Source organism: Urocitellus parryii, chromosome 8 (assembly GCF_045843805.1).
Source record: "Urocitellus parryii isolate mUroPar1 chromosome 8, mUroPar1.hap1, whole genome shotgun sequence".
Classification (NCBI taxonomy): domain Eukaryota; kingdom Metazoa; phylum Chordata; class Mammalia; order Rodentia; family Sciuridae; genus Urocitellus; species Urocitellus parryii.
In genome coordinates this window covers 137,079,715-137,092,568 of record NC_135538.1, presented here as the reverse complement: position 1 = coordinate 137,092,568, position 12,854 = coordinate 137,079,715, and the positions used below count along the sequence as shown (strand labels likewise).

The 12,854-nt window shown below is 38.9% G+C and overlaps 1 protein-coding gene across 1 annotated transcript in view; it reads left to right on the top strand.

The window, feature by feature from the left end:
• F13a1 (coagulation factor XIII A chain) overlaps positions 1-12,854 on the top strand; it is a 175,158-nt gene that overhangs the window by 62,486 nt on the left and 99,818 nt on the right. Inside the window, exon 5 of the mRNA XM_077801735.1 lies at positions 11,401-11,519. Coding sequence (XP_077657861.1) covers positions 11,401-11,519 — 119 coding nt within the window. The remainder of the gene's footprint in view (positions 1-11,400; positions 11,520-12,854) is intronic.

Here is a 12,854-nt window from a genome sequence, read left to right as displayed (position 1 = left end):
GTGACCCCCAGAATCAAAGTACAAAGCTATTTACAAGATGCTTCTGGAAGAAGGAGGATTGGAAGGGTCTAATGCAGAATCACCTTCATCTACTAATTCATGTGGCTTACCATTCTTTCAATGTGGAAGTTTTTATTCTCTTCAAAGCATGCTCATAGTTTGTCTTCTAGCTTGTGTGTTTTGGAAAACACAACCCTTAACTCATTGAGCCTTGTACAATGTGTAGCATGGAGTTGGTGCATAATGAATGTTTGCAGAACTGGGTTGATAACCACTACTACAAGAGGCCAGGAGTGGATCAGTGGGCTCATATTTCAAGAAAGAAAACAGGCTCAGTAATGTCACATAAACTTCTCAAGGTCATACAGAAAAGTAGGAAACAAACTGGTACATAAACCTGGGTATCCCGACTCCATCAGAGCAGGCTCTTTTGGTTTTTAAACAAAAGTCATTGATATCTGGCCTTGTGCAGGAAAAAGAAATAAGAAGCATAGGGCTCGTTGAGCAAATTCTCTGAGGATCTGTCCGTGTTAGAAAAGTCCTGCCCTTAAAAAATAAATAAATAAATAAAAACAAATGAAAACCAGGTTGATAGCTATAAGATCAAAAAATAATTTCCTCTGAAAAAAAAAAAAGAAAAGAAATTAAAGCATGCCAGCAAGGGCACAGGCTCCCTTAGAGAATATGTGCTAAGTAAAGAAGTTCTGACATTTTCTTTGTAGAATTGCTTCATGAATAATAGTCTGCCTTCTGAAGATATCTAAACTAAAAAGTCCTTAACCAGCAAAACTGCCAAATGAGCACCCCTCGAAGAAACTTCTCCATCGGGCACACTCTATCACATCACGCCACATGCTTGCAAGGCATGCAGGGGTGCTCAGCTGCTGGGGAACCGCTTGCCTGTGATCTGTGGACTCATCACACCCTGGAGCTGATTGGGGACAAAGGCAAGGGCTCTGGAGTATCCCCATGTCAGGAAAGTGGTGGCTTTGGAATCTTCCAGAACAAAAAGCAATTAGACTCTGGAAATGCCATTCCTCCTTAATGGGCCCCAGTGTTTCCCAGCCCCGGCAGACAGGAAGTTATTCCTGATGTGCCTGAAACACTCACAGCCTGCTGGAAGTTGCCACCCCTTCCGATTTACATGGAAATGGTGACACCAACCTGGAGTCACATTTGCTCAGCATAGGTCTCCCCTCTTCCTTTGGTGACACCTGGCTTTTACCCAAGGGGGGGGGGCAAGTCCAAGAGAGGCCCCATCCCCTCCCCACTTCACTAGAAGACACCACCGTAGGCCTTCAAAGAGGCCAGACCATTATTCCTGGTGAAAGACCGGAGACAGAACCCAACGCTGACGTAAGCTGCCAGTCTCTCAGAAATGCCCCTCGTGATGGCCTCCCTGGCACCACAGGTTGATCCCAGAGCTCTTGTTTGCCAGGGGTGAGTCTAGTGATGTCAGAAACAGGGCTTGCTTTAACCTTCAAAGAGCATGTAAATAGCACGAGGAATTTCTGAGCCCAGGCCATGATGAATGGCCCCGTCTTCTCCCAAAGAGGCCCTGAGATACTAGAATCAATAGGCTCAACCTCCATCTTTACGTGTTTGTTACAAATTCTTATTTCTCCAGGTGGGGGAGCCACTGGTCATTTCCAAGGGTGCCTGAAATCAGCCTTAGCAGTGAGTCCTAAAATTTTGCAGCTCACAATTTTCTTTCTTTCTTTCTCTTTCTCTCTCTCTTTTTTTCTTTTAACTACCTCACTCTTCCCACCAGAGGAGCAGTAAAATAAATGAGATCATCATTCTTTACTACTTGCCTCGTGCAAATTGTTGGTCACCCTGGAACGGGGGTTATTTACAAGGCACTTTGAAGGTCTGCTCTAGTGGAAGTGTCGCTCTGGGGAAGTAGATGGAGATGCTGTGTCTCCTTTGATGGAGCCATGTGTCATCTGTTTTCCTCTTGAATTTTGTTGTGGTGATGATGGTCCTTTGCCAAATGTTACTTAGAAACCAAAATTCGTCATGATCCATGGTGATTCCACTTCCGTTCTGTGATTATCTCATCCAAAATTCTCCACTCAAGTGTTTGAGAAGTGAAGTTCCCAGACCCCACACTTGTGCACAAGCAAACACACACACACACACACACACACACACACACACACACACACACACATGCACCTACACACACCTACCATGAGTAGACCAAACTGTTGGGTTTCTAGAACGTTCAGTTGTTAGTGTGTTTTCCTATTAGTGGAATCCTCCACTTTACTAAGTGGGAAACCAGTTGTCCTTGGAGCAACGACCTAACCTGAAACCAACCCAGAATTTTAAAACAAACAAAAACAACACCAAAAAAGCCAACACCAAAATCTCCAGAGGCAAACGTTTTCCTATTTTTATTAGCCTTTCAAACTCAGGGACTTTTTTATTTTTTGGAGTTTCCATAGTGATGTACAAAAAAAAAAATTTTTTTTTTCACCTGGCTCTGGACAACTATATTTTAAAGTGACAGATCTGAATAAAAACAGGGGAAGGAAAGCACTGCTTTCCACCTTCAATCTTATTTTAAAACCATACATAAATTTAAAATTAAAATTGAGGCTTCCCATTTGGCTTCCTTGCCTCCTTGAGGATTCATGATTATGCCTGCTGGGTTTGAGCTAAGATTTAATTCAGCTGCTGGAAGGAAAGGGGTGGCTGAGCATGGAACCACACACCTCTTCCTATTCATACTTTGCAAATTTATGACTTCCCATCAATAATAACCCAAAGCCCAAAAGTAAATCCTTCATTTTCTTGGACTTCTCTCTCAGTCTCTAAGCACCTGACACCATCTCCATCTCTCAATCTGGTAGCAAACATTTGCTGGTTTCCTACCATGCACCTGATACTGTTGTGCTGGGTGCTACCATTGTGCTGGGTGCTAGGGACACAGTAAACTGGTTCCAGCTAACCATCAAATCCTGGCTTCACCTCTCACTAGCAGCATGGCCTTAAGAAAGTCTCTCAACTCATCTCTGCCTCTCCCCTCATCTATAAAGTGGGGATAAAATAATACTCTTCTCATAGGAACATCACATCACAAGTGAGGTCATTTGTTTTCAGACAGCGTGTCAGAAGTTCCTAGCACATAGTGAAGGCCAGCTGCAAGCTTGTTTGATAAATAATGATTAAACAACCATCTCCATGCAGTAGGATGAGAATTACCCTCAACATCCTTCTGACGCTAAGAGAACAAGGCTTAATTTGGCCTGTGCTGAAGAAAGTCCAGAGAGACTTAACGAGGGAGGAAAAGTTATGATGATACGATGATATTTATAAGCAAATTCGTAAAAAAAAAAAAAAAGAGCATAGCCCTAGTGCTTTTCAAGAAAAATGAATCCATAAGAGTTGGACTTGTTTACCTCTTATTAAAAGACTGATTCACTTAAATGCAAACGCATTTATAAAATAACTTTCTAAAATAACACTTTCTAATAATAAAAGAGTAATTAGAAACAATGAAAGCATGAAAAGAACTGAGAGGCACTGACTGTTTCAGTCAGCTTTCAATTACTATTTAAAAAATACCTAAGATCATCACTTTAAAAAGAAAAAAGGTCTTTTTGGATCAATTTCAGAGATTTTAGTCCATGATCCCTGGGCCCTGTTGCTTTGGACCTGTGGTGGCACCGTAAATCATGGTGGGAGCCCATGGTAGAGAAAAGTGTTCACCTCATGGTGGCCAGGAAGCAGAGAGACAGGAAGAGGCTGAGGACCCAGTGTCCCCTTCAAGGGCACACCCCTGTGACCTAACTTCCTTCCACCAGGCCCCATATCTTAAAGGTCCCACCCTTTTCCCCATAGCACCATGCCGGGGACCAACCCTTTAACACGGGGGCCTTAGGGGGACATGTAAGATCCCAAGTATAGCACCAACTATAAGCATTTTGGTGTATTTCCATCTATTGAGTGTATTCTTGAATGGTTTTCATTTTAAATGGACAATTAAATACATTGTCCTTTTCAAATATATACACATGTAGACAGATATATGGTAAAGTTAAATTTCCACTTTTACCAACCTCCCAATCCTAGAGAATTCCAAGGAAAAGCCAACTTTGTACACATGTTCCAGATACCTTGCTACAATGTCACGTATCTGTGTTCATGTATACACCTGTAATGTTTGGATTTTTAACGGCTAACAGGATTTGGTTATTCTTGTTGCCCCGTGATCTCTCATACAATATGTCTTGGAAAGTTTTCTTTTTTAATACATATATATTCTTTTGAATGACTGCTCAGGATGGTTGTATAATAACTGATTTAGCCTTGTATTGAAAACAAGATTTTCAGTGGTTTAGACTTTATTTACCACCATTTATTTACAGCCATTTTCACCATAGCATGCCCTGCTCTATTGAGTATTATAGGCATTTCCTACAAATGTGTTTCAATAAAGTAGATAGTTAGAAATACCATTGCTTGGTCAAAGGGAATTCACATTCTAAATTTGCATAGATACTGCCAAATTGCCCTTTTAAAAGTCTTTACTACTTTAGAATACGATCACAATATATAAAGTATCCATTGCTTCACACACTCATTGGTATTAGGTGTTATCATTTGTTTTGATATTTGCCAACAGGGTGAGAAATCATGGTTATTTTGTAGCAATTTTAGTTTGTAGATCCATAATTATTAGTGTAGTGAATATCTTTTCATATATTTATTGAGGCTGTGTTTCTGTACCTCTTCTTCTCTGGTACATGTCACCATAATACTCAATTTGAAAAAAAAAAGCAGAAAATCAGTGTACAGTGATAAGCATTATATTTGGGGGAACCTCAAGTTGAGCTACTCAGGACAGCTTGACTGTCGACTCTGCTTCATTCAGATGAGAGACTCTACCTCTTCTCTCTGCACACCTACAGAGGTGACCACCATCCTTGGACCACTGGGCTTGCCAGGGTATGTTTTTCTCATGGTGACAGCAGATTGTAAAAACACCTGCTCAGCTAGCAAGTACACGCAACCCCTGCACTTATCACTTCTACTAATGCCACGTTAGCCATCGTAAGCCCAAACCAAGGGGGCAGAACTGCTAGTTATGTGGCAAAGGCCATCAACATAGAAATGTATAATTCAGGGCCAAAAGCCCAATTTACCACTGGGCAAGTCCCCAGATTTTCTTCATTTTTTTACCTTTTAAATATTTTTCCACATTGTTTCCTTCAGATAAACTTTTGAATTAAAATGCAGAGTTCTAAAACAGTCAGAGTGCCAATGTAAAGTGGGTTTACATTGACCATGTAGACTAATTGGGGTAGAATTTATATGTTTGTAATATTGAATCTTCACCCAATTAGAAACTTTTTGGATGTTTTCATTTACACTGATTATGCTCTTTGGCAAAATTTGTATTTATTACAAAAAAATTTCCAAACAAACTCAAAAGTAGAAAAACAGTAGAATGTGTACTCATTTATAAATCTCCCAGAATCAGCAATTATTAGGATTTTTCCACATTTGCTTTGTCTATCCTTTTCCCTTTAACTTTGTTTTAGTATTTTCAAGCAAATCCAAGGCCTCATGTTATTTTACCCCAAGTATTTTATCACATATCTTTTTGAAAATATATATTTGTGTATGTATGTAGTTATGTGTATGTTTGTATGACCATGAGTATTATATAAGTGTGTATATTACACATGTACATGCATTCATGATATGTCTGTACACACATACATACACTGTCAGGCACACACTATGACATTTTGATCAATGACAAATCCATGTACAACAGTGATCACTCAAGATTGTACTATAGACTGACATCTTGGCCATCTTAGTTTGTGTACATACACTTTATGATGCTTGCACATAATGAAATTGGCTAATGAGGCATCTCTTAGAATGCATCCCCTGCATTAAGTGATGTGCTGCTGTATAATTATTACAGTCAATAAAATCAACAAGCATCCTTTAGTATTATTTAATGACCAGTTCTTAATCAGATTTCTCCCATGTGTAATGAATTACTTTTTACAGTTTCTTCGTTCAAATCGAGGCCTATAAATTAAACCTGGTTGCTATGTCTCTTAAATCCTTTCTTCTAGAGCAACCTTCTTCATCAGCCCACCCCAACCCCCCACCACATACACCATGAACTCACTGAAACTGGGCCATGTCTCATGTACAACTGCACCTTTTCTGAATTTTGCTGATTCTGTCTGCTGGCATCATGAAATATGTCTGTCTAACCCTTGTGACATTTTTGGCTAAGCAGTTAGATCTAGAGACCAGATCAGATTGAGCACCAAATATCTGGGAGGTGGGGAGAGCAAAACTTCTTCGTAAGTGACACTTACCAGGGCACTTACCCAATCAAGAGACACATATGTCCAGATTTATCCATAGGGTCAGGTTTGATTAGTCTCATTTTACCATTGTGAAGTTCTCTTTTTGACGGATGGTTTCAGTTTGTTATTTTATTAGAAATTGTGAAATGGTGACATTCTAACTACCATTCCTTCTGCGAATTTATTAGCATCCATTCTTGGTCACCTTGGGTAAAATTCATATGCCCTCTCTGATTTTCAGTTTTCTAATGAAGAGTTGATTCCTAGCACTCTGCAAAGGTGACCAATGCATTTTTACTTATTTTTTCTTTTCTTTTTTTTAAATTAGATGACAATACAATGATCTTGACATATCATACATTTGAATCAAATGGGGTATAATTTCTCATTTTTCTGAGTGTACAGGTTGCAGAATCACATTGGTTATTCAGACATGTATATAATACAGCAATACTAGTGTCTATTTTATTCTTCTGCCCTTCCTATCCCCCCTTCCTCTCCCCTCCCCTCCCATCACTTGCCAATGCATTTTTAAATGATCACAAATATTAAAATGGTGAAATGCTTAACATGTTCTAATCCTTGGCAGTGACTATTATTTTGGATATGTGAATTTTTCCATCCCTTGCAAGTAAGAGCTTCTTTAAGTTGGGTTCTGACTCCTTTATCATGACCCTAGAATCCCTTCCTTGTCTTAGGTCAGGAAGAAAGGTTTCGGGAGAGGCTCCCATACTTCCTGACCCAGGCCTGTAAACCTATAGTGAGTGATTCTCTTAAGGAGCCCAGGTACCTATGAGTTGAGAGATGTCCCCAGCCTGTGGCACTGCTGGGAGGCGATGAACTTTAGGAGGTGAGGCCTAGTGGGGGGGGGCGTGTCCTTGAAAGAGATATTGGGATCCCAGCCCTTTCCTGCATTTCCTTTTTTTGCTTCCTGCTATCAGGTGAGCAGCTTCTTCTCCCCATGTGCCCCCACCATGATGAAAGGCGCTTCCACAGACCCCAAAACAATGGAGCCAGCCGACCATGGACCGGAACCTCCATGAGCTCAAATAAACCTTCTCTCCTTATGAGCTATCATCTCAGCCATTCTGTCCAGTTAACAGAAAGCTGGCTAGCACAGACCTCCAGACTGCAGTGATGATGGAGAGAGATTCATGCATCTGTTATTTTGACCAAATGATCTCTAGGGGTTTTTCTTTTTCATTTTTTTTTTTACATAATTGAACATATGTAATTTGTGTTTGTCATGTAACTTCCTCTTTGTTACAAACGCCTTGAAGCATTATTTAATGTTCTTCCAAAGTATATTTTAAGGGCTTTATTGTTATTCCATTGTGTGGAAAAATTTGTAGTCTTTTCAGAATTTTTCCTCATTTTCTTCACTTTAAGTACTACTTTGGCAAACAAACTCTCTCAATAGCTGTTTGATGCATCTCTGACTTATTTCCATTTGATTGACAGATTCAAACTCTAGACCAAAGACTATGGTAATTTCGAACCAATGACGTGGTTTCTGAGTTGCTTTATAAAGTATTGTGCCAATGACAATGCTGACAAACTAATAATACTCAACACTAGACAAAGTGTGTCAATTCAACACACTTCATCTGGTGTTGAGTATTATTAGTTTAAATCCTTCCCTCTTTATATACATATATTTATACATATTATAAACATATATACCTATACATAAAATATTTATTTTATTGTTTTATTAGCTTGCAGTTCTTGTGTTTGTACTTAGTTGAACTTTTTTTGTATGGTTATTTCCCTCTAACATTTCCTCTTCTGTGAATGGGCTGTCCTTTATATACATTCTTTTATACAGTGTATGATTATCTTATCAATTTGAAATTCTTTACACATAAGGAAAATTTACTAACATGTACTAGAACTGCAAATAGTTCCCTATTTTGTGATATTCTTTACATTTTACTTAATCTGAAATTCATAAGTTTTACATTTACACTAAATAAAATGCATTGATCTTTTCCTTTGTGATTTTTTTTTCATTACTTTCGTTTGGGTAAAACTTTCTCATCTTCAGTGGTCAAATATTCACATTTATTTTATTTTAGGTTTCCTATGCTTTCACTTTTCAAATTCAGATTTGCAGTTTATTTCAATGCACATAAAATGTGTTGTTCTCTAACAGCCAATTTTCCCAAGTGAATTTAATGAATACTCTAGCCATTCTCTTTGATATTTCCTTTATTGCATATTAGAGTCATACAAAGATATGTGTATATAGTCATATCTATTTCTGGGATATTTATTTTGATCTATTTATCCATTTTATATGAATTGGTTAAAGTATAGTAGCTTTATTGTACATTCCAACATAGGACAAGCCCTTGAACATCTCATAGTAAGGGAAACCTAACATCATCCTTCAAAACATTTCAAAATGGCACTTGCAGACCTCATGGGACCTAAGAGGGATTCTGTTGCCACAACAAGCATTTTAAACCCATTTGGCTAAGTTGGCTATTTTGCGATAGTCACAACAGTTAAACCACTACAGTGAAAGAATAAAAATACTAAAAAAAAAATACATAAGGAATCTTTCATTCTCTGGGTGTTCAATTCCATCTGGTAAGTAACTATGTGCATATAAAAGTTCAATGCCCTTAGATATACTCTCACGCTATTTTCTTTTAAAAATAAAAGTGTTCTTTCATGCATGTACTTAGAGACATTGACCTCAGACTCTGTGTCAGTAGTCACTTCTGTATGTGTGTCTCTGGCCAGATGTATTTGGAAGTGAAGCTATAGTTTCAGGTTTGGGGTCCTCAGCCTAGACAGAGATTGCCATTAGTGGATTTCTGCCTCTGGATCACCACCAGGCCAGCTATTTCTAGGCAGCATATTTCACCCTTTAAAAAACTGAGTGGCGGATGGGACACACTTGTTATACGACCCTGGAATCTTCTGGAAAGTTAAAACAGCTTTGGGAGGAATGAACTATCAATATACACAAAAACATGGTTGGATCTCAAAGTAATGAAAAAATGGGGGGGAAAGTCCATACTGTGTGATTCTATTTATATAAAATTCTAGGAAGTTTACAGAGACAGAAATATAATTAATGATTCCCTAGTGCTGGGATGAGGGTAGGGTGGGGAGAGAGAGAGAGGCAAGAGGAAACTTTGGGGGTGATGGATGTGTTTATTAACTTGATTGTGAAATTGTATGCCTTAAATGTGTGCAATTTATTGGACAGTAAAATGTACAGTTATCTCTGGGATCTGCAGGGGATGGGTTGCAGGCATCTTCTCCAGGAAAACAAAATTCATGAATACACAAATCCTTCTATTAAATGGTGTAGTATTTGCATAGGTCCTAAGCACACCCCTCCCAGCATACTTTAAATCATCGCTAGATTACTCATAGTGCCTCATACAAAATAAATGCTCTGTAAATAGTTGTATTGTTTAAGGAATCATGATAAGAAAAAAAAGTATGCATGTTCAGTACAGACACAATTTCTTTCCAGATATTTTCAATCCATGATTGGTTGAATCTGCAGATTCAGAAACCAAGGAGATGAAGGGTCCACTGTATGTGGTGTGTGTATGTGTGCACACTTGCAAAAAAAAAAAAACAAAACAGGCAAAGGTAGCAAAAGACAGGAGAGGAAGAAGTTACAAGAAGGTGCAGGAGAGTAGAAAAGACAAGGAAATACCCAAGGATATGGTGTTAGCCTCAGTACATCCCAGAATGGGAGTCAAAGTCTGTTGGACTTAGCAGAGCTTCTCAGACCTCACTGTGCACAAGGTGCTGGGGAACTTGCTCACAGGCAGATTCTGCCTCAGTGGGGCTGTGAGGGGCCTGAGATTCTGCGTTTCTCACAAGCTCCAGACAATGCTGCTTCTGGTCTTTTGACCATTCCTTGAACCTTGGGGATCTAGAGCATTCTGTTCAATTTGGCCTCATGAAAATCACTCAGGAGTTAAAAAACAAAATGATAAAATCCTCATGCCCTCAATCTCATCCCACTTCAGACATTCTGATCTGTTTAATCTAAAGTTCAGTCTGGGGAATCAAGAATATTTAAATCTCCCCAGATGGTTCTAATGTGAAGCCCAAGGTGTGTGAACCACTGTATTTTTTATATATATATATATATATATATATATATATATATATATATATATATATATCAAACCAGGAGGACAGAACCCCCAAAAGGTAATAGAGCTAGCAGATGAGCTAAGTCAGTTCAGTATAACAAATCACTCCTGCAGTCAGAGCCAAGGTGGACTCTTTCCAAATATGCAAATGTACCTGAGTATGATTTATACCCACACAGTCATATCTTTGTTAAAGACACTTGTCTATATACACACCAGGCCTGGGAATAAGTACCACACTAATGACTAAGTAGGTAGGTGGGGACCCAGGCCTTCCTGTGACCATACCCACCAGGAAGCAAAGGCCATGACCTGAACTAAGCTGACCAGGGCACACACACCTACCAACACATCCACAAGGATTTTTTATGATAAGGAGACCACTTATGGCCTCCCTCCTCCTCCAACCTGATGGACCATAAACCAGGTGTGACAATCAAGACTGCTGTCTTCTGATGTGTCCCATATTTGTTGTTTGGTTTTTTAAAAAATCTCCTTCCATTCAGCTAGTTTTCTATTGATGCTAATAGGTTGGAAATTCTTTTCTGATCTGCCTTACAGATTGGTATCTGCATAATAGAATTCTGCTTCTGAAACTACTGATGCACCAGAATCCTAAAATGTTTAATGAGACTTGTCAATTTAATTGTGCTGCTTGGAACCTACTGAGAGAGAGAGACAGAAAGAGAGAGAGTTTGTCAGCGTTTTGCTGACAAATGTCATCATCTCTAGACTGATCTCTGCTACTGATTATTTTCACTATGGCTAAAAATATTGGGAAATGAGATGTGCTTAGTGAAACCATAGGCATTTTTTCTTCGTTAGGTAGATTACATTGCAGTTTGGTAACAAAATCAACTTGGAAGTGTTTGAAAGCAGTCTGGTTTGGTAATGGTCCTTGTGTTCAATTTCTGATGCAGAGGATGCTGTCTATCTGGACAATGAGAAAGAAAGAGAAGAATATGTCCTGAATGATATCGGGGTCATTTTTTACGGAGACTTCAATGACATCAAGAGTAGAAGCTGGAGCTATGGTCAGGTGAGCCGCTTAGAATTTGTCATTGTCAAGGGCGTTTTTAGTTAATATATTTTTTTTGTCACATACATTACTGCAGGGTGCCATACATCGATATTAGACAGGTACAATTTCCTGCTTTTCAGGATCTAAGACTCCAAGACAGAAGGCATTGGAGTAGAGACTTATAAAGACAACTGCATAATTTATCAGCTGAAACCACATATCTTCCTCTGATGACAAATGTGGCAGAGATCAGAGATTCTGTGGATGTCATGGCTCCAATTGAGAAATACTTTGGCATCTTAGTATAATGAAATCTCATTAAGTCAACCTAGAATGGATTGAAAACCTCATTTTCTTATTTTTTTTAAAAAAGGTGTTTTGATAACAATGCAAAGAACACTGCAAGGTGTGTGTCTGACTAAAAGAAAAACTTAGAAAAATTATTAGTCTGAGATGCCACTAATTAAAAAAGAGTATTAGCATTTTTATCAAGGAAGGGCCATTGGACTTTTACATAGACACATGTTATCAGCTGCAACCTCAAGTTACTGTCTAGATATAAAATAGCAAATGGTATTTCCTTAAGATATTCAAGAATTCAAACTTTCAATTTGGTGTCTTTAACAATGGTGCAGATGAATAATATTTTGCCACATTTCCATACACGAATGCCTGGTCTATGATTCAAAATGCTTTTTTTGTTTGTTGTTGTTAGCACTACAGGAAAAGGTGAATGTATAATTTCTCAGAGATTCCTGGCTGAGATGACTGTAACTGTGCATTATTTTTCTGAGTATCCAGAAAACCTTGGAATCTCAGAGATTCCACAGAACCTGACTACAACAAGTCACATGATACATTCATAACTTCTGGTGCCTTGCTTTGACCTCCATATGGGATTTCCATATGTCTTTCACCCTCAGCCCCAGGCTGACCATTGGGACTCATGTCATGAACTCTTATTGCCACCAGCCAGCTTTGTGACAAGCTTCACCCTAACTCCTGAGAATGCTGTATCTAGTGTCCAGGCTTGCCCACCTATGTTTCTGATATCCTGCCGAGCTATGATTTATGTTTGCTTGCCTTGTTTTTAGATTCTTTCCTGGCTCCCCAGTTAAAAGCCCTCTCCTTCCTCAGAGACATCGCCTTTGACTACTGTCTGTTGTCCAGTGCCTTTATGCTAGATCCCCATTTTCTAGCCATAAGGTGATGTCTTAGTCTGTTTTCTGTTGCTATAACAGAATACCTGAGGCTGAGACTTTATAAAGGAAAAAAAATCTATTTAGCTCATGGTTTTGGAAGCTGAGAGTCCCAGGTTGGAAAGCCCCATCTGTTCAGTCTCTGGAAGGTCCC